Consider the following 24,501-nt stretch of genomic DNA (forward strand, 5'->3'; position numbering starts at 1 on the left):
CCCAGCTCCACCAGGATTCCCAGGCAGGGGGGAGGGGTGAAATAGAGAAAGGCCACGCCCAGCTGGTGTGGCTCAGTGGTTGGGCCTATGAACCAGGAAGTCACTGTTTGATTCCTAGTCAGGCCACAGGCCCAGGTTGTGGGCTCAGATCCTGTGTGGGTGCAAGAGGCGGCTGATCAATGATTCTCTCTCATCACTGATGTTTCTCTCTCTCTCCCTCTCTGAAAGCAATCTATAGTAATAAAAGTGTAATATGCTAATTAGACCGGACATCTTCCAGACATCATTCCGAACATCTTTCCTGACAAAGCCGGGGCCCGAGGGAAGCAGCCGGGGTCCCGGGTGCCAGAGGGAAGCCGGTGCCAGCAGCCGGGGGGAAGGAAGGCCTTCTCTTGCATGAATTTTCATGCATTGGGCCTCTAGTAAAAAAAAAAAAAAATATATATATATATATATATATATATATGTATATATGTATATATTTTAAATAGATTTTTAAAATAGAGAACATGGCCAGTTCTCCCAGCTGAACACGAGATGTGTCCTGCAGGCTGTCCCTACGAGACCCTCTGGACCTCCCGTACTCCAGGCTGTGCCCGAGAAGAGGGCAGCAAGTGGGACAAGCAGCCCTGCCTCAGCCCCCTCCCGTATCAGAACCAATGGGGCCCTGCAGGAGGCAGGCACGGCGGGCTCAGGATCAGAGCTGTCCTTCACAGGAGCCGTGCAGGGCCCTGCTCTCCGGGTCCCAGGGAGGTCCCTTCTCACTCTCAGCCCTGGAATGGGGGGAGGGGAGGAGGGTGAAGGGACTGCCGCTCCCAGCTCCAGGACCCTGGGTCCTCTGCCCACAGTCACCTAGTGGGTGGCTCCCTGCATGGGGAAGGGTTGGGCGAGGCACAGGTACGGTGAACAGAGCTGTCCAGGGAGGCCTGCCCCTTGGCCCAGCCTCACTGCCCCTACAAGCACCACCAGTCTAAGAATTTAACTCCAGCCCCTCAAGGGACCCCCCTGAGGCCCTCCATGGGAGCCCAACCCGGTTTCTATTGCAACCAAATCCCCCAGGAAGTCCCACAAGATTCCCACGGCCCCTTTCTGCCAGCCCCTGCCCCCGAGTTCTTCCCAGCCGACCCCCACCCTCTCCCACCCCCAAATTAAGGTTCCCGCTTTCACTCTTCCTGAGGGCTCCGGTCAAAAGAAGACGTTCCCTGAAGAGTATCATTTAATACACCCAGACATCATCCATACAAAGTTAGCGTTACTTTAAAAATTAGGACCAAACTATAAACGGGTAACAGACGCCCTGACTGAGCCCCAGGCAACCCTGGGAGCGGGTCCTCGGGGTGGCCCAGCCCCCGCCCCGGCCGATGGTGGGGGGCCGCTGTTGTCAGAGGCAGCCCCTGAGGCAGACACTGACGGGCGGGTGAGGGGCGGGCGGCACAGGCTCTGCTCGCTGCAAACACGCCAAGGCTCCCGCTCCCTGTCTCCATGCGGCTGCTCTGCCCTAGGTCACGGCCAAAGCCTCTCCCACACCCGGTCACCTGACGGCAGACCCAGCAGCCACTGAGGAAGGGGCTGGTAGGGCAGAGAGGGGAGGAGGAACAGGGAGGGGGTTGTGGTGAGGCAGGGGTGGGAACCCGGTGGGCCGCCTGGCCACGTCCCCAGTAAGAGCACGTGCGCAGTCACGGTGGGGGAGGCCCGAGCACTCAGCAGAGGCTGCGGTGGGAGATGGGGGTCCTGACAGCAGGGTAAGTCGGGGCCTGGGCCCTGAGCTGCGGAGAAGCAGGTGTTCAAGGGTGCGCCCCAGCCAGACCAGGAACGCCCAAGGGCACCTCATCCCCCGGGGAACCCGCCTGTGTGACCATCTCTGAACCGGCACCAGGGCCTGGGCGCCCTGTCGGTGGGTCTCTGGAGTGTGGGTGGGGCGCTCTGCAGGCAGGCAGCCTGCCCCAGGCTCGGCCCCCGTGTCCCAGGCTCGGGCCCCATGTCCCAGGCTCCGCCCTCATGCCCCAGGCTCGGGCCCCATGTCCCAGGCTCGGGCCCCATGTCCCAGGCTCGGCCCTCGTGCCCCAGGCTCGGCCCCTGTGTCGTCGGTGGTGCTGCGGGCGGCAGCCTGGCCCGGCCGGCCGGCGGGAGGTCAGTGCAGCACCTGGTCCAGCTCGTACTTCTCACAGAAGCGGCTGGTGAAGGGGAAGCAGGTGAGGTGCTCGATCCAGGGCCAGTGGATGGGGTAGACGTAGAGCCAGATGACCAGCGAGGCGAAGAGGCCGGCGAAGACCAGCAGCGACACCAGGATGAGGGCGCGCTTGCGGTACTTGTCGCTGGTGCCGAAGGTGATGTAGGGCAGGAAGGCGAAGGCCAGCAGCAGGCCGCTCAGGAAGCCGAAGATGTGGGCGATGTTGTCGATCCAGGGCAGCAGGCCGCACACAAACAGGAAGAGCACCACGGCCGCCAGGTTGAGGAAGGCCTTCCAGGGCCGCGCCAGCAGCTGCCAGCTCTGGAACAGCTCCACGAAGAGGCAGGCCAGGAGGCCGAACTGCGAGCCCGCCGGGCCCACCTGGGCAGGGAGGGGGCGGCTCACTCCCAGGTGCCAGGTGCCCGGGAGCCCTGGCCCCCGAGTCAGCCTGTTGGGGAGCCCGACCCAGGGTGGGGCCCCGAAGCTCTGGGGCCGCTGGGCCTGGTGCCTGGGAGTACGAGGCTGGGCTGCTCCCACCACCCTTTCAGCCGAAGGGCACCTTCCACGTTACCCGTGCTCCGGGGAGGGGCCGGACACTGGACAGGGCAGCCGCCTTCGGGCGAACGGGTCAAAAACGGCCATTCCTGCCGGGCTGGTGTGGCTCAGTGGTTGAGCACTGACCCATGAACTGAGAGGTCGCTGGTTCAATTCCCGGTCAGAGCACATGCCCAGGGCTGCGGGCTTGATCCCCAGTGTGGGGCGTGCAGGAGGCAGCCAATCGATGATGTTTTTCTCTCGTCGATGTTTCTATCTCTCTATCCCTCTCCCTTCCTCTCTCTCTAAAAATCAATAAAAATATTAAAAACAAACAAGAACTGTGGTTCGTATGGGTCAAGAACGGTCACACACTGGCAACTCCCTATGGCTCTACCTACAGGCCTGTGACCAGGCAGCGGGCAGGGGTCATGAAGAACCGAAGCAGAGGGGAGGAACGGAGTGAGGGGCAGCGCAGAAAGGTCTTTCTGGAGGTGCCATCTGAGCATGACTCAGGGGCAAGCCCCCGCGCGCCCAGGATTAAGGGATCAGCCAATAAGCCTCCAGCTTAGCAGTTCATCTGCTGTTGAGCCCGGCAAGGGAGGGGCCGTGTGCCCTCTCCACCCCCCTGGCCCCACCGAGTCCCTACCTCTGCCCGGTACGGGAGGAAGATGGCGCTGGCGAGATTGCCGGTGATGCCGCTGAGGATGAAGATGATGGAGATGCGGTGCCAGCCGGCCAGCTTCTCCAGGTCCCGCAGGATGGTCATTTGGAAGACCACGGACACGAAGCAGTGCACCAGGCTGGGGCGGGGGACAGGCATCAGCCTCCCCGTCTGCCACGGCTGCCCTCCAGGCACTCCCGGGGAGGTGGGGCGGGAGGGCTGCGCCCTGGCCCAGGAGCCCCTCTTCGGGGGTTCGGGTGGGAGGCCACCGCGGGTGGGCATCTCGGCGCCTTACCCGGCGTGGAGGAACAGAGACAGCCAGAGCCTGTAGAACTGGTCCGGGACCTCGGGGTTGAGAAAGGGCAGCAGCCCGCACACCTTGTCCAAGCAGTGCACCTGGGGGCGAGCAGGGGGTCAGTGCCCGCGCCTGGCTGGGTCAGAGGCCCGGGTGTGGGGTGGGCAGAGCCGATACCCACTGCAGGAGGGCACACGTGAGGCCAGCTGCAGTAGCTGCTATGAACGGCTCCTCTTAGTGGGGGAGCGGGGGGGGGGGTGTAAAGAACTATGAATTTATTAGGTCATCTGGAAAACCAGATGGGGCTGAGCCCCAAAATGGCATCAGCCTTTTTTTCCCAATAAATATATTTTTATTGATGTCAGAGAGGAAGGGAGAAGGAGAGAGAGAAACATCAATGACGAGAGAGAACCATGGATCGGCTGCGTCCTGCACGCCCCACACTGGGGATGGAGCCCACAACCCGGGCCTGTGCCCTGACCAGGAACTGAACCGTGACCTTCTGGTTCACAGGTCGACGCTCAACCACTGAGCCACGCCGGCCGGGCAATGCCCAACGTCTTGTGCCCAGAGCCCCGCTGGGTCCCGCCAGGCCCCACCTCACCTGCGAGCAGAGCGTCGCCTCCTCATGGAAATAGCCGTGCATGAACTCACAGTACTCCCGAGTGGTGATCTCACAGCTGGGGGGAGGGGGGGTGTCAGGGCCCGGAGTACCTGCCCACCTTGCCTGGCGCCAGTGCCTGGCCACAGCCAGCATTGCTAGTGGGAAGGCGGTGCCCCTCTGAGAGACCCGGCTGCGGGGAAGCGCCCCTTCGTCCTGCTCCCACCACAGGGCCCCAGAGTGGACGAGGAGGACATGAGCGCAGCGCGCAGGCGGGCGGCTCACCTGCCCTTGGTGCCGATGCAACAGGGGCGGCCGCGGATCTGGCAGTCGATGTGCAGGAAGCCCGTGCGGTTGCTCCTGGCCTGCTCCGTGCAGATCTGCGGGGCACCGGCCGGGGGGGGGTGGTGTGGCGAGAGCCCCTCCCCGCCCTTCCCAGCCCACTCTCTGCCCCGGGTACTCACTGGCCACTTGGTAATGTCATCAGGCCAGATGTGGGCACCACTGGAGGCCGGCTCCTCGCAGGTCCTGGAGGGAGAGGCCAGAGGGGGGCAATATGAGGGGCTGGGGCACCCGCAGCCAGCCACACCCACTGCCAACGTCCCTGTGGGGGGCACAGACAGTGCGACCCTCAACCCCATCTTCTCAGACAGCCTTGCCGAGGGCCACCTGGGACTCTACCTGGGGTCCTGGTGGCACACGGCACCTGACATCCGCTTCTGGCCCTGATCGGACTTGTCCATCGGGGGCCCCATGTCATCCTGCCACTTCACAAAAGTAGCCAAAGTCTCCTGGGGGAGGGAGGGGGGCTGGTCAGGCCAGGACGGTCACACCCACCAGAGAGGTCAGGGGACACACCAGGATCGGGCTCTTCCTGTTTCTCAGGACCCCACCCCTGGGTGACATTCTCAAGACCCGGCTTTCACTGGCTTGGGTTGGGGAGGGCGGCAGCCTTCCAGTGCTGGGCCATGTGCAGGGGTGGACAGCGGTGTGTACAGGGGTGTGCAGGGCCGTGGACAGGGGTGCATGAGGTCGGGGAGGGCAGAGGAAGGAAGAGGGGATGTGGTCACTGCCCTTGAAGGGTCCCTCCCCCAGGCCAGGGCAGTGGACGTGGTGTAGGGCCCAGGGTGGATGGTGGCCCCGCCCCCACCGAGCAGTCCTTCTGCTGGGTCTGGATGCAGCCCGAGTGGTCATTCTGGACGCAGCAGCCCGAGTCCCGCTCCAGGTCTCGCTCCCTCAACACCAGCTGCTCGATCTGCTGGTCCTTCCGGATGCAGGGCGAGAACTTGGCTCCCAGGTGGATCAAGTCAATCTGTGTGTGCGGGGGGGCGGGGGGCAGAGAGGTCGGGGAGTGAGCTCCCTGCTCTGTTAAGTGTCCCCTGATGAGGGGTTACGGGCAAGCCGACCCCTCCCTGCCCCGCTGGGGAGACAGGGCCCGGGGCTCCTGCTGAGATGCTGGCTGTCCCTGGGCCCTCACCGAGCTGGGGCCGATCCAGAAGTTCTCCTGCTGCAGGTACTTCACGCTCTCGTACACACCTTTGTTCCTGAGCACCTGGGCAGGGGTGCAAGGAGGTGAAGGAGGCGTCAGGGATTCCATGCCAGGGCCGGCCCCCAGGAAAGGGCCAAGGGGCAAAGCTATGGCCAATGCACCCTCCCTCCTGGGCCAGGTCGCTGCTGTGGGAGGCACGCAGTGACCCGCGATGCTGAAGCCTCTCGGGGGGCTGGGACCCCAGCGTGGAACCCCGCTTCCGCAGCCCAACTCACCAGCTGGGTGGTGACGTGCTGGGCGAAGCCCACGGGCGCGATGCCGTACGTGCAGATCACCAGCAGCGTGATGATGATGTGGACGAACGTCAGCCAGTACGTGAAGTAGGGCCTGGGGCAGAGGCTGGGTCAGCACCCTGCTGCTCAGCGCCCCCTGCTGCCCACTCTGCACTTCCACTCATCCTTCACCAGCGGCTTCCAAAAGGCACCTCTACGCGCCTCTCTCCCAGCTCCTAACCCTTGGGTGGCTTCCCGCTCGCTGCCCCTGGATAGAGTCTAACATCGGCCCCTCCCACTGGTGGGAACGCCCTGCTGCGCCCACCCACCTCCCGGGCTTCCTCTCCTCTTGCAGTTCCTGGCAGCCACAGGGCCTTTGCACATGCTGCTGCCTTTGTCAGGGAGGTTCGTCCCATTTCTTCTCAGCCAGTTAACTGCTGCTCATCCTGACCGCACCCCCGGCTGCTCCCTCCCACTCTCCGCCCGCCTCCTCAGGACACAGCCACACTTGTTACTACTTAGCGTTTTGTAATTTCGGATCGAATCTCTATTGGATCACTGCCAATCGTCCACTCGGCGAGAACTGCCCCTCCCCATTCTCTGGTTTCCCCCAAGATCACTCATGGCTGGGGCTGGGGAGGCGAACTGTCCCTCTGACCCACCCAGCCCTCCCTGCTGCATTCTGTCGGGGCTCCGTCGCAGGGCCTGCGGGGTGGCGCTCAAAATGGATGCTGTTGACGGACCGCTGCCTGGGAGGCCGGGAAGCGGGGAGTCCCGGTGGAGAAGAGGCCCCTCCCAGCGCTCCCGGAGTGGATGGCCCAGGACGGCGCCCGCCACTCACCGGTGGCTGTCGAAGCTCTCCAGCTGCCGCTGCACCGTGCTGCTGATGCTGCGGCGGTAGCGGCGGTTCAGCCAGCTGCCCACCACGCCCAGGCCGTAGTGCCGCTTCTGCCGGTCGAAGGCAAAGTGCTTCACCTTGGAGGCGATGCGCTTGCCGCGCTTGGCCACCGGCACTGGGGTGCGGCCGTACTCCCTCCTGCTGGGACGGCGGCTCTCAGCCCGGTGCCACCTCACGCGGCCCAGGAGGGACTTGGGGTCTGGGGGCCCCCCCCCAAGATCCCCGGGCTCTGGGGAGTCCTTTCCCAGCTCTGCCACCTCCCTCCTCCTGCAGGAGGGGCTGCCCAGAACTCACAGAGAGACCTGCACCCCGTCGGGGGAGACGGGGGAGGCCGAGCGCGGGATCGCCCGGAAGCAGCTGGCGGAGAGTGGGGGAGACTCAAACACGTCGTCGGGCATGGAGCTCATTTCTTCCTGGGGTGGGGGTGGAGTGGCGGACACACAAGGAGGCAGTGTGAGGAGTCCTGGTCCCCAGTTCTGCCCCCACCGCTCAAGTCAAAGGCAGGCCAGGCAGGCGCGTCGGGAGGGAAGTGGAAGGTGCATGTGTTGGCCCTGGCCGACTTTTCTGGGGGACATCCTGCCCCACCCCCAGGTCCTCGCTCTGACAGAAAAACAGGGACCTAGGAGCGCTCCAAGGTGGCACAACCTTGGGCCTTTGGATCCCTCAGGGGCTCCTGGCAGGGGATGGTCAGGGCCGGTCACTCCGCCCAGCTCCCAGGCCACCCTGTCCCCTGCCCCGAGGGCCCGCGCCCCATGCTTGCCTTACTAAAAAACGAGGAGTCAAATGTGTCTGCCCCGTCGACTGCATCCTCCTCCAGGAAGCTGGGGTAGGCGAAGCTGCGCTTGACCACCCGGCACCGCGGCGCAGCAGCATCCAGCACCGAGCGCCCCTGTGCACAGGGCCGAGGCATGGGCATCAGAAGGGTCGGGCGCCCCCAACACCAAAGGGACCGTCAAGCCTCCCTCGGGATAGCGCCTCGAAGGTGCGATCAGCCCAGAGCACCGAGGGCCAGGAACACGGCACTGGCTTCATAGCCCTGGATGCATCATCCCTCCCCCACCGTTGGCTGCTGTCTTCTCTCTGGCCACCTCCTGTCCTCTGGCTGGGCAGCCAACACCCACCACTCACCTTTACTCTCGAGACTGGTGCCATCTCTCCGAGGCCTGGCTCCTCGGCACGGCACACGAGGCCCTGCCCATCTTTCTGATCCCATCTCCTGCCACCGTAACTAAAACCACATGGACCCACCTGCTGCCCCCCAAAGGCCACGCCCCCTCCTACCTCTGGGCCTTTGCATCGGCCTTTCCCTCTGTTGAGAATGCTGTTCCTTTCCCTGCTTTCCTGGCAAACTTTTCCTTATTTTTCTGGGCTCGGCTCAAGCGCCTTCCCTGACACCAGCCCTTCTCCTGGGCGAGATGCGGCAGCTCCTGCTCTGGGCAGGCCTCCGCTCATCACACCGAACGGTGCCCTCACCTGGGCTGGGCTCTCCCAGGCAGAGAACTGGCTCATTTCCCTCTGCAGCCCCCTTGCTCAGCACCATCAATGGGCTCAGTGAACGGGTGACGAGGGCTGACGACACATTTCACTTCCTACTTTCCCAGCCCATCGGTGCAAAACCAGTTTCCCAAGCCAGAGAGCTGCAGGGGTGCAGGAGGGAATCCGGGGCTGGGACGTGGGCCCAGCTGCTGGGCTGCAGGCCCTCCCTCTGCCCAGGGGCCCAGGCATCCACTGCCCTGGGCACAGAGGGAGGCACCGAGGTGGGCTCCTGGGGGGTGCTGTGGGGAGCGGGAGGGAGAGTGGGCAGAGGCAGGCGGCCTCACCTTGAGGAGGGCAGAGGCAGCTTGAAAACTCATGTGGGCCACAGACATCCTCTTCCGGCGGGGCAGGTGGCCAGAGCGGACGCTGGTGAAGGAGGTGAGCGACAGGACCCCGGGGGTCAGCGGTGGGTGTGGGGCGTGGGGCCGGTCCACCTCGTCCGGGTGGCGGAAGGCCCGGCCTCGGGCCAGCGGGTCCACAATCTGGACGGGAGGGAAGCGGTGAGCAGAGCGGCCGGGCCCCTGGCGAAGCGCCCGCCGCCCGCTTGGCCCGATGGAGCCCACCTTGGGCATCTTGCAGGGCTTCGGAGACTCGGTGTCCGGGAAGGAAGGCACGTCCTGGCTGGGGAGCTCCAGGTCGCGCTGGCATGAGGCCTTGAGGCGGCCGTAGCGCACGCTGCAGTGGTGCAGGCTCCGGCGCTGCCAGTGCTGCCGCTCCAGCTCCCAGTCGCCGCTGACCCCGAACCACTGTGCGGTGCCCCTGCGGACGGAGGGGGCAGTGTGCGCGTGCACATGCACGGCCGTGAGACCACGAGGACTAGGACAGGGCACGCGCGCGTGGAGGGGTAACGGGAGCTGACCGTGCCCACGTGTGCACAGGGGAAGCGATGTGAGAGTTGATGGCACACGTGTGCATGCAGCTGTGACAAGAGGTGACCGTGCACGTGTGTAAGGCTGACGAGAGGTGACCTTGAATGTGTGAAGGGAGGTGACAGGTCATTTGCATGTGCAGGGCGTGACCAGAGCTGACCATACACATGTGTGCACAGGGGAAGTGATGAGAGTTGATGGCACACGTGTGTATGCAGAGAGTGACAAGGTGACAAGGCATGTGTGTAAGGAGTGATGACAGGTGACTGTGCATGTGTGCAGGGGGTGACAAGGTGAAGGGCACACGTATGCAGTGTCAGGGGCAGGTCAGCTCCCCCTCGAGCCCCTGGTTCGGTCCCCGCGGCCAGAGGAGCAGAGGTGGAGAAGAGTCCAGAGCATGAGAAGCGGGGCTGGGCTGACCCCTGGGAGCCACTCTGAGCGGCAGTGGCCACCCCAGCCCCTCGAACCCCTCGGAATCCACCTGTGACTATGCAAGGCACATGTCCCTGCGCCCCAGCTTCCCACCTGCAACACGGTGTTAGACTCCCCGTCCACCCTGAGGGAGAGGCCGCTCACTAAGGCCAGGCTGTGCCTTCTAGAACGGGACATGGGGACACGGGGACAGGCCTGTGAGTCCTTGGGCCCCGGGGGAGGACAGGCCGGGCGGGCAGGCGGCGTGCTCACTTGCGGATGCTCTGAGACAGGGAGGCCTGGCGGCGGAAGCCAGGGCGCTTCTCGGAGCCCTCGTGCCATCGTCCCCGGGGCTCCTGCAGGCTGACGCTCTTCAGGAAGGCGGGGTTCCTGGGCCTCTGTGGGGGGCGGGAGGCAGCAGAGGGTGGGCGTGCGCACGCGCGGAGCCCGGCTCCCGGCTCCCCACATGAAACGTCTGAGAACAAACCTCAGCCCCAACGTACACCCCGAGCGGCTTTCAGCCCGAGGGTCAAATCACCGTTTCCTAATGTTTTTCAGAAAACCCAGCGTGCATTCCCCGCCTCCTCAGCACTCCCGTCACGCCACAGCGCCCGGCCTGCCGCTACGTGTTTGAGAGCACCCGTGGGGTTAGCGGGCGGCACCACACAGCCCCTTTATGCCCGGCTGCGCGGGGCCCACGCTGCGCCGAGCCGTCTTCAATGAGCTCTTTATGGACCGGAGTCCAGCCGGTTGGAAACACTGATTCATGTCTGTTCTCTCCCAGGGGCAGGCACTGAGGTCAGGCTGCTGGGGCTGAGGGCACCCGTGCCCCTTCACCCAAGTCCCACCAGACAGCCCACGCCCCCCGGAACGGCCGGGTGAGGAGATGGAAACAGCCAAGTCCCAGGTGGGACGGCCCAGCCTGTCCGGGGATAGCAGCTCCCATTTACCGCCATGAGGCGGCGCTCCTGAGCGCAGGGCCCACTCCCTGTGCTGTTTGGGGCCAGACGAGGGGCACAGGCCTAAGTCAGGGGCCACGCGGGCAGCAGTGCTGGGGATGGAGCCTCCTCCAGGAAGCGGAACTGCCCGGAAGGTGTCCCCTGGGCACACCTGGCACCTGTGGCGGACGGGAGCTGGCCGCCCTCACCTGGGGCAGCATGCTGGCATGCTCATCAGGAGCCGCGGTCTCGGGCGGCGGGATGGTGATGGACAGGTTGGGCGGCTTCCGGCTCTGCAGGCGGCTGCCGGACACAGAGGAGACGCTCTCGCCATTCTTGTCTGCGGAGGCCATGGTGGGCAGGCGGGCGGGGTGGCTGGAAAGGAGATGGGGAGGGGGACACGGGTGTGTCGAGAACCAGAGGGGACGTGGAGACCCAGGCGCCAGGGCGGGCAGCCCGGACTGAGAACAACCTGCCAAAAGCTGGTTCTACCCTAACCCCAGACACCAAGTCACAGGGCAGAAACTGAATCCGGCTGAGTGGGGTTTGGCAAGAAGGTCTATTTCTGCCTGGCCGGGCGTGGCTCAGTGGTTGAGTGTCAACTTAGGGACCCGGAGGTCACGGTTCGATTCCCGGTCAGGGCACATGCCCGGGTTGTGGGCTCGATCCCAAGTGGGGGGTGTGCAGGAGGCAGGTGATCGGTGATTCTCATCATTGATGTTTCTCTCTCCCTCTCCCTTCCTCTCTAAAACCAATACAAATGTTTTTTTAAAGGTCTATTTCTGTCCCCCTTCATTTGCATTCCAAGCCAGTAGGGTCTGGGAAGTCCCCAACTCCCATCTCCGTCCACTTTTGGTCTCTGCTCAGGCAAGGACCACAGGCCGAGAGGAGCAGGACACAGGGTACAGAGCTGCAGAGTTTGTGCCGCCAGGGGGCCAGGCCCTGCCTTTGTCCCTGGGGCAGGGCCCGGGGGAGGACAGAAGGCTGGGAGCCATCTGGTGACCAGTCCACAGCCAATGGCCCCGCACTGCCGGGAGGGAGGAAGTGGCGGCTCAGCCTAATTCTCAGACTCGAAAGACATCTGTCCTTGTCCCCCACGGCGGCCCGGTTCCTTTTTCAAAGGTTAACTGAAACTGCCACCTGTCTGGTACCTTTTTCTTTTCACGGAGAAAAAATGTTCTATCTTTTTTTAATTTTTATTTATTTTTTACAGAGAGCAAGGGAGAGGGATAGAGAGTTAGAAACATCGATGAGAGAGAAACATCGATCAGCTGCCTCCTGCACACCCACTACTGGGGATGTGCCCGCAACCAAGGCACATGCCCTTGACCGGAATTGAACCTGGGACCCTTCAGTCCGCAGGCCGACACTCTATCCACCGAGCCAAACCGGTCAGGGCAAAAACATTCTATCTTAATGATACAAGTAATATATGCTCATTGCAAACAAAAAAAGGAAGAAAACTCGGAGGACCACATAGAGCTGAGTGAGCCCGTGGCCCGCCTGGCGCCCGTCCTGCAGGAGGAAGCTGCGTGCCTGTCCTTCCAGATCCCTCTGCACAGAGGACAGGACCCACGCACGCACGCACTCCGGCCCTGGGGCAGCACTGCCCGTCGGCCACACAGGCAGCTCCTTCCTGGCGACTGCGAGGTCTCGCCGGGCGGAATACCGGAGGTTCCCTTAGCTCCAGATTGGTTATGACACCATGTCATTCCGTGCTCAACGCTGTCCCAGGGTTTCCTGCTCTCACTTGAAACACAGCGCAGCCTCCTCCCCGGGAACTCTGGGCCCTGCGTGGCTCTGTCCCCACCCAGCCCGCTCCCGCCCACGCAACGGCGGGGGGCCCCTCACTGTCTTCCACCTGCCAAGCCCTTCAGGGAGGTGCTGGGGGGTCGTGGCCAAAAACACAGGCTGGAGCCGGGCGGCCTGGGCCTGAGGGGCACACAGGCCTGCACTTGACCACGGGTCACCCACGTCCTCGCCGACGGTGGGGGACTCCCTTCCTCCCTCCTGAGCATCGCATGAGCGCGGCCCACAGGTGGCAACACCACGTATTGTTGACCATCACGTAAACAGCGGGAAGTAGCCAGCACGTGGGTCCCCCTCCCGGCTACCCAGCTTCCTACCTTCAGTGTGGGCTCAGCTCACGGCGCGCTGGGTCTGTCGCCGAGGCCTCCAGAGCATGTTCTAGCCCCTCCTCACTCTGCAGGGATGCTCGGGGTCAGGCCTCAGCTGCGTGGACAGGTGGGCGCATGCGTGTGGAGGTGGAGAGACAGACAGCCGCTCCAGGCCAGCAGGGCAGCTCCCTGAGTTCTCGGCCCAAAGCCTGGAGGAAAGGAAGGGCAGTGTTCAAACCATTGGAAGTGTGCTCATTGCTATTGTTGGGGTTCGTTCACGTATGGGGGTGACATCCACCCAACGTAAAAAGAAACATGGAAAGGGGAATGAGCTCGGCGGGTGTAGCTCAGGGTTGAGCGTCCACCTAGGAACCAGGAGGTCACGGTTTGATTCCTGGGTCGGGGCACAGGCCTGGGTTGTGGGCTCCATCCCCAGTGGGGGGCGCGCAGGAGGCAGCCGATCAGTGATTCTCTCTCATCATGGATGTTTCTATCTCTCTCTCCCTGTCCCTTCCTCTGTGGAGTAAATATATATATTTATTTATTTATTTATTTTAAAGAAAAGGGAGTAAGCGGGTGGTACCCATTGTCTCTGAGAAGTGCGGCTACATATACTCCCGCACAGCCGGGCAGCAGCGCACTTAGAGGAGAGCCCTGAGGCCTGCGGGGCAGGCAGGGTCCCGTCCTCAGGTGCACCAGCCTTGCTGGCCTGCCCGGGCATCATCCCGCTCTGCCCTCAACACCCCTGTCGGGGGACATCATCATCGCTTCCGTCTGGTGGGTGGGGAACGGAGGCTCAGAGACGCTCAGTAACTCGCCCACACTCACAGCGCCAGGAAGGGGAGCAGCTGGGACGCACGTCGCTCTGGCTGCAGGGCTTGAGGTCTCCTTGGGAAACGGGTGCCCCCACCCTCGCTAGAGCTGGGGTGCACTCAGGGCGGGAAGGCACCCTGTCGGGGAGACAGTGCAGAGTCCGGGCCACAGAAAATCCTGGTCAGCGTCTGAGTACTTTGCAAACTGCAGTCTCTAGAGCAGTGATGGCGAACCTTCTGAGCTCGGCGTGTCAGCATTTTGAAAAACCCTAACTTAACTCTGGTGCCGTGTCACATATAGAAATTTTTTGATATTTGCAACCATAGGAAAACGAAGACTTATATTTTTGATATTTATTTTATATATTTAAATGCCATTTAACAAAGAAAAATCAACCAAAAAAGTGAGTTCGCGTGTCACCTCTGACATGCGTCATAGGTTCGCCACCACTGCTCTAGAGGGCCCTGGGCACCCAGAGGAGCCCAGCTGCTGGGGGGGTCTGGGCCCTCCTTTGAGTCACAGGACAGCACCCCCTTCACTCTACATATTGGATCAGAGCCTCTGGTTCTGAACTCTGGGTGGGGAGGGGGCCTGGGGAGGGACCCGGGGCAGAGCAGGGGCTCCAGACACTTCCTGCTTCTTTCGGGCCGACCAGCAGACCCAGGCGTCCTCCTTCTCTCCCCAAGCGCTGGGAGGCCTGAGCCCAGGCCCCAGGGCAGCCCAGGGCGTGGAAGTCACAGGCAGGTGGCTCCTCAGTCCCGGGAGCCATGTGATGGAGCCCACCCCGGGGACAGCTCCAAGACGACAGGCTCACCTGGGCCCCGCGTGGCAAGTCCCCCGGCCTGGCCTCCTTTGGGACCAGGGGGCAGAGAGAGGGCACGGGGTGAGCTGTCCCGGGAAACAGGCGCCAAGAAGGGAGGCAGGCGGGCAGCAGAGGAAGGCGGGGGTGAGCGGGGCTGCCAGGCCGAGCTCTGGTCAGGCCACCAAACGGGCAGGATCCTTCTGGAACTCAGAGCGACCACACCCCACCAGACACATCCTGGCCCCCCAGCTCCCACCTCCTCTTATCTGAGGCCTGGCACCTGGCATGCCAGGCTCACGCCTGCCTACCAGCTGCTTTAAGGAAAGTAAAATGTCACTTCCTCCAGGAGGCCTTCCCTGCCACCACCAGACAGAATCGACCCGCTTCTCGCCGGCTCCCGCAGCACCTGCAGGTCTGCCTACGTGTGAGTGTCCCTGCAGCCCTGGGCGGCACGGCCTGACAGCCAGCCAGCCTGAGAGCAGGTGCGAGGGGCAGTCCACAGCCACCCTGGGCAGGAACGGTCACCCCCAGCCCTGCACCAGCCCAGGACACGGCCTCCTCAGGAAGCTTAGGAGTGCCTGGGCCCCGCCCACTGTGACCAGGCCGAGGATGGAGGACGCAGTCCCAGATTGAGTTCCAGGTGGACGGCTCGTCCCCAACCCCAGCACAGCCCAGACTCCCAGCCAGCCCTCCCATCCCAAGGCCATACCACCCCAGGCTGGGACCCTTGGCCCAGGACCCGCTGTGCTGCTGGCATCAGCGCCAACCTAAGGGGGGGGGGGCAGGGAAGGGGGAAGGCAGGCACAATCCAAGGCTGAAGGACTGGAGGATGGGGCTGCCCCGGCAATCCTGGGGGTTCTGAGAAGTGGCCCGCCCTAGGGAGCAGAGGCAGGGGTGCGGCCATTTTCTGGGGAGGAGTGTGGTACCCAGGGGAGCCACGTACCCATCTTCACAGAGCAGTGCCCAGTCCTGGCCTGTGAGCCCCTCCCAGCCCCTTCCTTAGGGCTCAGGAGTGAGGGTCAGGGGGCGGCAGTGCAGGGGTGGTCACACCCACTCTGGACCCTGCAGAGCCCGAGGCTAGGGCGTGGAGGAGCCGGGGCAGAACAAGGGCTGGAGCTCTGGGAGCGCCCCGCCCACCACTTATCTCCTGCGCCCCAGAAGTGCTTGCTCACTGCAGGAAATGGTGACATCCTGGGACCAGGCTTCCTGCTGGCCCAGTCACATCCGCTGCTCAGACCCCTGCCGCCGCCGCTCCCAGCCACGATGGGGAGGAGGGAAGTCTGAGGGCCTGTCCGCCCGGCTCAGCCACTGCCACCTGCCTAAGCTGAGCCCGGGCTCGGTGGGCCTCCCCAGAAAGGTCCTCAGCCCAGAGTCGTGAGGAGACTCCTAAGGAGCCTGGGGAGAGGGAGGGGGCTTAGGGTGGGGTCCAGCATGGGGTTGGGGGGTACAACACTCCAATCATCATGGGTTGAGGCACTCCCCCCCCCCACGCCCAGCAGCCTAGGCCGTTGAGCAGCAGCCAGGACCCAGCGCTGAGCTGCAGCCTCAGAAGCCGGTTTCCCCACGAAGGGCGGGGCTGGGCACTGCCAGGGACGCTCTGTCCAGACACATCGCCAGGGCACACAGTCTCCCAGGGAGGTCCCCGCCAGCACCCCTGTGCATCCAGGCATGGTGCTGGGGGCCTCCCCGCCCGCCTCCCTCTCTGCCCCCCGTGCCACCTGCACCAAGGAGTCTGGCTCCAGCCCCCTCCCCCTGGCTCTACCTGCCAGCCACCAACCCACACTAGCAGGTTCCAGGAGACACCTTGGTCTTGCTAAAGGTGGGCGGGGTCTCCATCACCCCGAGGCTCTGAGGGCTTTGGGAGCCAGGGCAGGGAGCCAGCAGCAGCTCAGACCCCAGGCAGGTGATGGACAGGAGGGCTCCAACCCTCAGCTTCCTGTGGCCACAAATGGGGAGGGAGGGGCCCTCGGACAAGGGGCAAGCAGGCCCCTCCAGAGAGGAAAGAGCCAGGCCGTCAACCTCTAGGCGAGCAGGAAGCTGAGGGGCCTCCTGCAGGGAGGAGTGACTTCCAGCTGCCCCAGAGGCTGGGCTGCCCTGCCGGCCCCCCCGCTGACTCACAAGATGGGGGGGCCCCCTGCGAGGAAGTGGCCGGTCTCCCTGCTTCCCAGCCACAGAAACCAAAACGCGATTTTCCCTCCCACAGCCCTTCTGGGAACCCGTCGTTTTTAGAAAGCTGCGAAGAGAAAGAGGAAGCGGCCCCCACGCACCGCTGTGCAACCCCCAGCGAACCCCTGCCTCTCTGACCCACCACGCCCAGGAGGAGCAGCTCATGGCAAGGCTGTCCTACCCTGGTGTCCCTCCACGCGTCCCCACGCTGCCTGCACAGCCAGACACCCCTGCACACCTCCCTGCCCAGCAGGAGGAGCGGGGACAGGATTTGGGAAGAGAAAGGGAGGAAAGAAACTGACCCAGTTGGTGGCTGAAACCCGATCATCAAAGTCAGAGACAGGCGGGGAGGAAAGGGACTCCCTCCTCCTGGCAGGCACCCACTTCCCCAGAGGTGCCAGCAGGGCGAGCGCACACGCGCGCGCACACACACACACACACACGTGCACATACACACACACACATGCACACCACCCTGCATGGGCATGGAGAGGGAAAATGGAAACACCTGCCATTTGTGCCAGACCCACGTCCCCCGGGGACCGGTCCCGCTCACCGACACCTGCCCAGAGAGCACCCTAGGTCACCCCACCACCCGAAGGGCTTTGCTCAAACTCAGCTCGGAAGACACGACCTGGAGAGGCAGCCTCAGGTGCTTGGTGACCCACCAGACTTTTCCCACCAGCCCCGGTTCTGGGCACCCCTAGACCCAGTTAGAGTGGCTTGGGTGGCGTGGCTGTTCCAGGGTGCTGCCAAGGGCAGAGTGTGCGTGTGTGGGGGTGGGGAGGGGGCTGCCCCGTTCTCGAGCAGAGGAGACCCCAAGAGCGCTCTGCACACCCATCGCTATCTCAGGATCACGCACCCACCCCCTGCCGTGGGGCTGGCAGAGGCGTGAATGCCCATCTTCTCGGGGCTCCTTGGGTCCAGGAAGCCGGCTGAGCTGGAGCACCCGCGCCACGTGTGCCCGCGTCCTAAGATGATGCAGCTGCCGGTAACATGGGGCGGGCACCATAGGGAGTGAGAGTGCGCCAGGTGTCCCTCAGTGGACACAGTGCTGGGCCCACCATGGTGCCCACCCAGATGCCCCTCTGGGACTCTCTGGACTCCCTGACACCCAGGTGTGACTAGGCTGTTCCCAGACACGACCCCTCTCAGTACCCAGCACAGAGCTGTCTGTGTTTGCAATGGAGGACTCCACCCATCTTCCAGCCTCCCCACTGTGGCCTGGCTCCAGACCGTGAAAACACTGTCCAAATGGGCAGACAGTCTTAGGCTCAGCCCTAAATGCTGTGTGACCTTGGACAAGCCACTTACCATCTCTGAGCTCAGTGTGTATATGTTTAACATGCTGAGCATCCCGCAGGCGCCCTGGTCACCATGAGCTAGGCTATATATATATATATATATATATATATATATATATATATATTAATATGTCTTTTTAATTGATGTTAGAGAGCAGGGGGAAGGGAGAGAAACATCGATCGGCTGCCTCCTGTACGCCCCCGACTGGGGATCAAGCCCACACAACTGGGGCACGTGCCCTGACTGGAAATCAAACCAGCAACCTTCCAGTGCACAGGACGATGCTCAACCAACTGAGCCACACGGGCCAGGGCAGCGAGGCCGTATTTCACAGAGGTGAGACCCTGGTCCAGATCACTGAGCCAGAGGTCGGGCTTTGAGCTGCCCGGGCCCTGCACTGGGACACACTCAGGACAGGGTACCCATGCCCCTCAGCAGGGCAAACACTTTTCAGCTCGTAAACAGTCATTAAAGAGCTAATAAACCCAGAGCTAATAAGCCAGATTTCCCAGAACTTTGCCCTGGGGCTTGCTGGTTCCCTGGGCTGCTGGGGCATCTGGGCACTTGACACAGGCCCATCCAGGCCACTCACACCAGAGGGACTTCAAAACCTACCTACTCATCACTCCCCCCACCCCTTCCTTGGGGCAGCATGGGTTGAGGAATGAGGGCTGGGGAGCTGGGGAGGCAGGCGGAGGGGGCGGGGGGGGGGGCGCCAGAGACAGGTCTCAAACCCCGCCTTGACCGCCTACTGTGCTGGGAAACTTTGGGCAAGTTACCCCCTCTGAGCCTCAGTTTTCTCTGCTGTGAAATGGGATGCGCCCGCCCCAGAAATGCAGTAGAGATGACATGAGATCATGACTGTACCGCGCCCGGTACCCTGTGGACGGCCAGTAATTGGAATTCTGGCTGACCTCTGCCACCCCCCCTCATTTGGTCTCTATAGCTGAGCCAAGAGCCCCGAGGTAACAGATCTCTACTTGACAGGTGGGGAAACTGAGGCTCAGAGAGGTTAAGTCACCTGTCCAAGGTCCCACAGTTAGGAGGTGGTGGGGCTGTGATGCCCCCACATTCTGCAGCCTCCTGTCACCCAAGAACCGGTGAGACAATGTGGCAAAACAACAGGCGCGGCGGTGAGGTGAGAGCAGCCCAGGTCTGGGAGTTCCGGGAGCTCGGGGCCTCTGAGTGCCGAGCCGCTCCCACCCCCTCAAGCAGAAATGACATCACCCAGCCCTGTGAAAGGGCACTCACAGCCTCTCACCTGTCCTATCTCATTATCTTCCTTGGCTGATAAGGTCTGACCCTAGTTCCCAGTCCTGCTCCAGCAGATCCCCCACCTGCGCTTCCAGGCCTTTGAGGGCCAGGGGAGAGGCATGATGGGGGGGGGGGCACCCCGCCAGGGAAAAGAGGCTTCTTGTCAGGGGTCAGGGGCAAGACCACCTAAGGATGCTCCACGCATGGGCTCCAGGGCCACAGGTGGGAAGCAGAGAAAACCAAGGTTGTGGGCAGCTTGCCCTGCGCTGGGCCCGGGAGCTGAGCTGAGTGTCTCTGCCTCCATGACATTCTCCTCCCCCAACACCGCCCCCCCCCACGCCGCCAACACCATCATGACACACAGGCTGGCAGGCGGGGAAGCCCCGGGCGGGGTGGCAGTTCATGCCTGGCCTAGATCGAAACCCATCCTCAGTGCCCTTGGTCTACATGGCACCCCCGCCCTCCCACCCAGACTGGCCACTTCTACAGAGCAGCACCAGCACTGCCATCCTGGCCCATATTCCCAGCCAGTCCCCCCACAGCCCTCGAGGCACGGGCTCATCACCACCCGTCTGTGCCAAGGGCGCACAGCCCGGCTCCGAAGAGCAGCCCTGGTCCCGTTATCTCGGCGGCTCCCAGTGTGGCTGGGACCGGCCCAAGGCTTTCTGTGAACCACTGCTGGAATCCTCACTGCCACCCTCCCACGGACTACTGCTACCCACTGTACAGCTGGGGAAACTGAGGCAGTTATTGAAGTGACCCCACCCTGCTGACCACACTCTCCTAGACCCCTGCCCATCGCTTCCTACCACCCTCCAGGCCAGCATCTCCGATCTGCCCACCCAGCTCCAACCACTTGGGCGGGGGGGGGGGGGGGGGGGGGGGGGGGGGGAGGCTAGAACATTCTTCCTGCCAGCAGCTTTGGAATTGCAAATGACCGGCCCCTGGGGGACACCAGAGGGGATGGGGATGGCAGCTCTCTGTGCGTATGTCCCTGAAGAGGACAAGAAAAGGTGAGTTTTTCTTTCCGTTCGTCTAACTCACACTGGGAGGCGACAGTCACTTCATGGCCGTCTGGGAAGCCCTCGGTTTCCCTCAAGAGGGGCAGGCAGGGCTCCTCCTCCTGGCCCGTGTCCTGCGAGCTGCCTCCCTGGCAGCCTCGCTGCCCGTCACCAGGCCAGGTCAGCCTGCACTCTGGGAGGGCGCTGACGTCCCGCCAGCCCTCCCCCAGCCTGGCTCAGCAGGACGGGAAACTGGGAGCAGACGCGTGAGCTCACGCTGGAAATCCCCAAGGGTGGCCAGGACAACACGGAGGCCTGCTCCAAAGTGGGTGGCCCAGGGAGCCACGGGGCTGTGCAGGGCGGAGAGGCAGCCGGGAGAGGACATCTCCCCTGATATTTTGGGGTGAGGCGGCCTCATGTCCCCACTGCTCACCCCGACCCAGAGGGAAGCGCCGGGTCACTTGGAAGTGAGCAGGTCCATGCACGCTCAGACACACCCGACTTCTTCCTGCTCCGTCTGGAGTCTAGTCTGGGGCTGAGTTTACACAGCAGGTGGACAGGAGCCCTGCGGAGCGGCCACGGCGGTGCCCGGGCTCTGACCACAGTTAAAGCACCGCTACTGGCCCAGAGCCAGACTCGGACCCCGGGGCCTCTGCAAGGGATTTGGGGGTGATCTGTCCCTCCTCTTAAAGCAGTGGTTCTCAACCTTCTGGCCCTTTAAATACAGTTCCTCATGTTGTGACCCAACCATAATATTATTATCGTTGCTACTTCATAACTGTAATGTTGCTACTGTTATGAATTGTAATGTTAATATCTGATATGCAGGATGGTCTTAGGCGACCCCTGTGAAAGGTCATTCGACTGCCAAAAGGGTCGCGACCCACAGGTTGAGAACCGCTGTCTTAGAGGAAGAGAGTCCAGTCCCATCCTGGGCAGAGTGTGTAAATCGCCAGGCAGAGCTGCAGCTCAGAAATGAGTCACTGGGTGGTCCGTTTACAGGCCTGCGGCACAGGAGTTAGGACCGGGCCTGGGAAAGGGCAGCCAGGTTCAAGGCTGCGCTCCACCGCTTGCTTCCCGAACAGCTTGGTGCAGGTCTGAGTGCTGCCTGAGCCTCGAGAGGCACAGGACAGATGGGGCCATTACTGCCGTGTCTTCGTTTTACTAAAAAGATTGGAGTCTCACTCCAGCCTTTTAAAGTTAAAAGACCATAAATAAATAAATAAAGTTAACAGACCAAAAACAACCACCACAACCACAATAAAAAAAAAAAAACTCCACCAAAAACGCAGAAGTCAAACCAGAAACTGCCACCTGCCCTCTCGCCCTACAGGGTTCCAGGGTCCAGGAGTGAATGAGACACGAGGCCATGGATACTGCCAGGAACTGGGAGGAGGGCAGCGAGGGCAGTGGGGTGGCGTGGCCTGGCACCTGGACATGGGACATGGGCGGCTGCTTCGTCCCATCCTGCCCTGGGAATGCCCCCTGCCCCGACCCCTGGAGCACATTCCTGGAGCCCAACTCAAACAACTAAGTCATCCCTGCCGGCAGCCCCCTGCCTGTGGCTGATGGCCGCCATCTCTCACTGTGGCTCCGCTGACACCACGAATGGGGAGGGCCTCTGGTCTAACCACAGTGGAACCTTTTCTGCTGGAGGGAAGCAGACTGGGGAGCCTCGAGCAATCAGGAGCCTTGATATACCCCTTGGTGTTACTTTCCCGGCGGCGTAAATACTGGGAGAGTTAGGTGTGAGTTCAGAAGGGAAAATGCCAGCAGGTCAATGGCATCAGGCGTCCATGCCCGCGACAGCAACTCAGCTTCGGGGAAAATCTGCAAACAGAGCTCATACCCGGGGCATGGGAGCTCCTGTGTGGGGGAGGCTGCCCTAGGGGTGACGTCCTTCAGGCCCGCTCCCTGGCCCTGGTCTCAGCTCCTCCCAACACCACCCAGACCTACTTCCTGCAGGGCCCATGGTTTGAGCAGGAAGAGGCAGGCTTCTGGCACCAAAGGCAGCCTCCTGCGAGGGGAATAACTGCCCTCCTTACCTCGCATCTCATTTAGGTTTATTCCAAGTTCTTCCCCAAACCTCCCGGGAAACTGAGGCAGGGAGGGGAAGACATTTAGAAGTACAGGCATACCTCGAAGTACTGCAGGTTGGGTCCCAGAGCACTGCACTGAAGCCAGCTGTGATCTTTTCGCTGGTGGAGGGTCTTGGCTTCGATTTGTAAAAAAACACACCTCTCTGGGGCGAAATAAAACGAGGCATGCCTGTTACTGGATGGACCAGGTGCTGTGGGAGGATTTCTCAACTCCTCCCCCCCCCCCCCACAGCACTAGGCCTTTCTGAGTCACATGATTCTTTGTCGCGGGGCCTGTAGGATGTCCAGCTACATCCCTGGCCTCTGCCCACTAGATGTCCAAGAGCAACAACACTCACCCCCTTCCCCTGAGCTGTGACGACTAAAACGTTTTTGAGAAATTGCCCAATATCCCCCGGCTGGTTAAATGGCTGAGAGCCACAGCTTCACTTTCCATGTCTCCCCCTGTCCTACCCAGAGAGTGCCAGAAACATAACACAGACGCTGGGCTCACTTTTACCAGCAAATGTCACCACACACGGCGCCACCTGGGAAACAGCAGGCAGTGCAGGGTGGGGTCCGTCCCGCAAGCCTCACCCTTCCGACACTCCAACCCACACCTGCTCCGTAGTCTTTCACGCAGGTTAGGCAGGGGCTGAGGCCGGGGCGCCCCTCCGCCCTGGGGTGGGGCACATTTGCCCCAGAGGGGACTTATCCCTCTCTAATCTAACCCTAAAAGAGGGCACCAACCTTTGCAAGGCCCTCAGTCCAGAAGTCAAGACCCCGGTGCCCATTTTCTGAGCTCCGGTCCAGCCTGGCAGAGCGCGCCCACCCTCCCACACCTGCTTCCACCTCGGCGCCGGCTGCTCGCCCCAGAGGGAGGGGCGGGGAGGATCTGGGTCGAAGGCGCGAGGGCGCGGTGCTGCCCCGGGGCGGTCCCGTCTCTCCCACCAGGGGCTTTAAACTTCTGCCCCGCATCAGGGGACCCTTGCCCCAGGGATCCCTAAGGCGTCGAGTCCGAGCTGAGCCCCAGGGGCTCGCAGACCTGGTCCCGCAGCCCCGTCCGAGTCCGGCCCCGACCTCTGGCGCCCGGCTTGGCCCACGTGGGGCCCGAGAGCTCCGCAGGGCGGGCACCCTCGCCAGCCGCGCACCGCCGCCCCAGGGCGGGCTTGGGCGCGACACCACGGACCCTGCCGGCGCCTGAGGTCCTGCGGCCGAGCTCGGTCCCACCTGTCGCGCGTGCTCACCTCCCTGCGGCCCCACTGGTACGGACGCTGCTCCGCGCGGCACAGCCGAGCAGCTGGGCCGCGGCTTCTGGGGGCGGGGCCCCGGCGCCCCGCCTCTTCCCTACCTGCGCGGGGCGGTGGGCGGGGACTAGGGCGGGGCCTGGCCATGGGGGCGGGGCCTGAGTCGTGTGGGAGCCCTGGGGCGGGGCCTACCTCGTGGGGCGGGGCCTTGGGCGGGACCTAGCCGTGGGGCGGGGCCATGGAACGGGACGTAGCTGTGGGGGCGGGGCCCCGCCTGCCCTCGCCACCCCGCAGTGTCCTCTGTGGCTCGGTGCCTCGGCGCCAGCCCCACCGAGCTCGGCCCAGCGGGGTCCCGGCCCGGCGTCTCCCAGGCGTCGTCCTCCCCTCATAATCGTATAGAGCGCATCATCTCGGTCTGAACTGCCACCTTCACGTCGCGCCCAGGAAAACCCCCTCCCATAACAGCCGCCTCCCGTCTCGTCCGTCCAGCGCCCCATTTCCAGGCCAAATGGGCCTGCTCCCCGAACTTCTTAGCCCTCGCCCTTTCCTTGAAACCCCGAATCCTGCTCCCGCCCCCGGACGCTTCTCTGATCTGATCTCGGCCGCTGCTCCCGCGCAGCTGCAGACAGCGAGCGCGCCCTCCTCCGCATCCTCCGGGCGAAGGCCGGGTCTCGCCCAACTTCTCCCGCCCCCACCCGCCCGGCCCCCAGCCCGGAGCGGCGCTGGCAGCCGCGCGCTGAGTGCTGGCCGCGGGGACGACCGCGCTGGGTGCTTCGGGGACTGGGGGGGTGGGGCGGGGGTCCGGGGGTGTCTCTGGAGAGGCTATAGAAATAAGCATTAAGGCAGACAGACCTACGTAAAACCTACGTTGCCTCTGGGCCGACGACACTGAGCCTCCCCAAGGGGCAGAATCTTGGCTCACACGGCGCCTGCAGTGGACGCAGAGATTTTGGCGGCGGCCTGGGGGGAGGGGGGTGGGGGTCCCTCAGAGCCGCTTCTTAATTTGCAAAGGAGCGAAGCCTGCCCGGCCTTCTCATGTGT

The 24,501-nt window shown here is 63.1% G+C and overlaps 1 protein-coding gene across 4 annotated transcripts; it reads right to left on the reverse strand.

Annotated features, from left to right (window-relative positions):
- Positions 1–1,198: 1,198 nt before the first annotated feature.
- Positions 1,199–23,558, reverse strand: RHBDF2 (rhomboid 5 homolog 2). 4 transcript variants are annotated; one of them, XR_009449379.1, is made up of 19 exons: positions 22,274–22,375; positions 10,887–11,052; positions 10,013–10,137; positions 9,023–9,275; positions 8,744–8,941; positions 7,684–7,812; positions 7,218–7,336; positions 6,867–7,061; positions 6,029–6,140; positions 5,742–5,816; positions 5,415–5,576; positions 4,946–5,055; positions 4,729–4,792; positions 4,550–4,644; positions 4,268–4,343; positions 3,664–3,764; positions 3,354–3,507; positions 2,068–2,551; positions 1,199–1,967 (listed from the first exon to the last, which is right to left on the reverse strand). XR_009449379.1 is itself a non-coding variant. In XM_059671318.1 (19 exons), the coding sequence occupies exons 3-19, from the start codon at positions 11,028–11,030 to the stop codon at positions 2,132–2,134; spliced, it is 2,532 nt and encodes an 843-aa protein (XP_059527301.1). In that variant the 5' UTR covers positions 11,031–11,052; positions 22,274–22,375; positions 23,461–23,558; the 3' UTR covers positions 1,199–2,131. The 4 variants fall into 4 exon arrangements, 3 of the variants coding, with proteins under 3 accessions (XP_059527301.1, XP_059527300.1, XP_059527302.1); XM_059671318.1 differs by adding an exon at positions 23,461–23,558 and having other exon boundaries at positions 1,199–2,551; XM_059671317.1 differs by having other exon boundaries at positions 1,199–2,551; positions 9,023–9,218.
- Positions 23,559–24,501: the final 943 nt, after the last annotated feature.

Source organism: Myotis daubentonii, chromosome 16, assembly GCF_963259705.1.
Source record: "Myotis daubentonii chromosome 16, mMyoDau2.1, whole genome shotgun sequence".
Lineage (NCBI taxonomy): Eukaryota > Metazoa > Chordata > Mammalia > Chiroptera > Vespertilionidae > Myotis > Myotis daubentonii.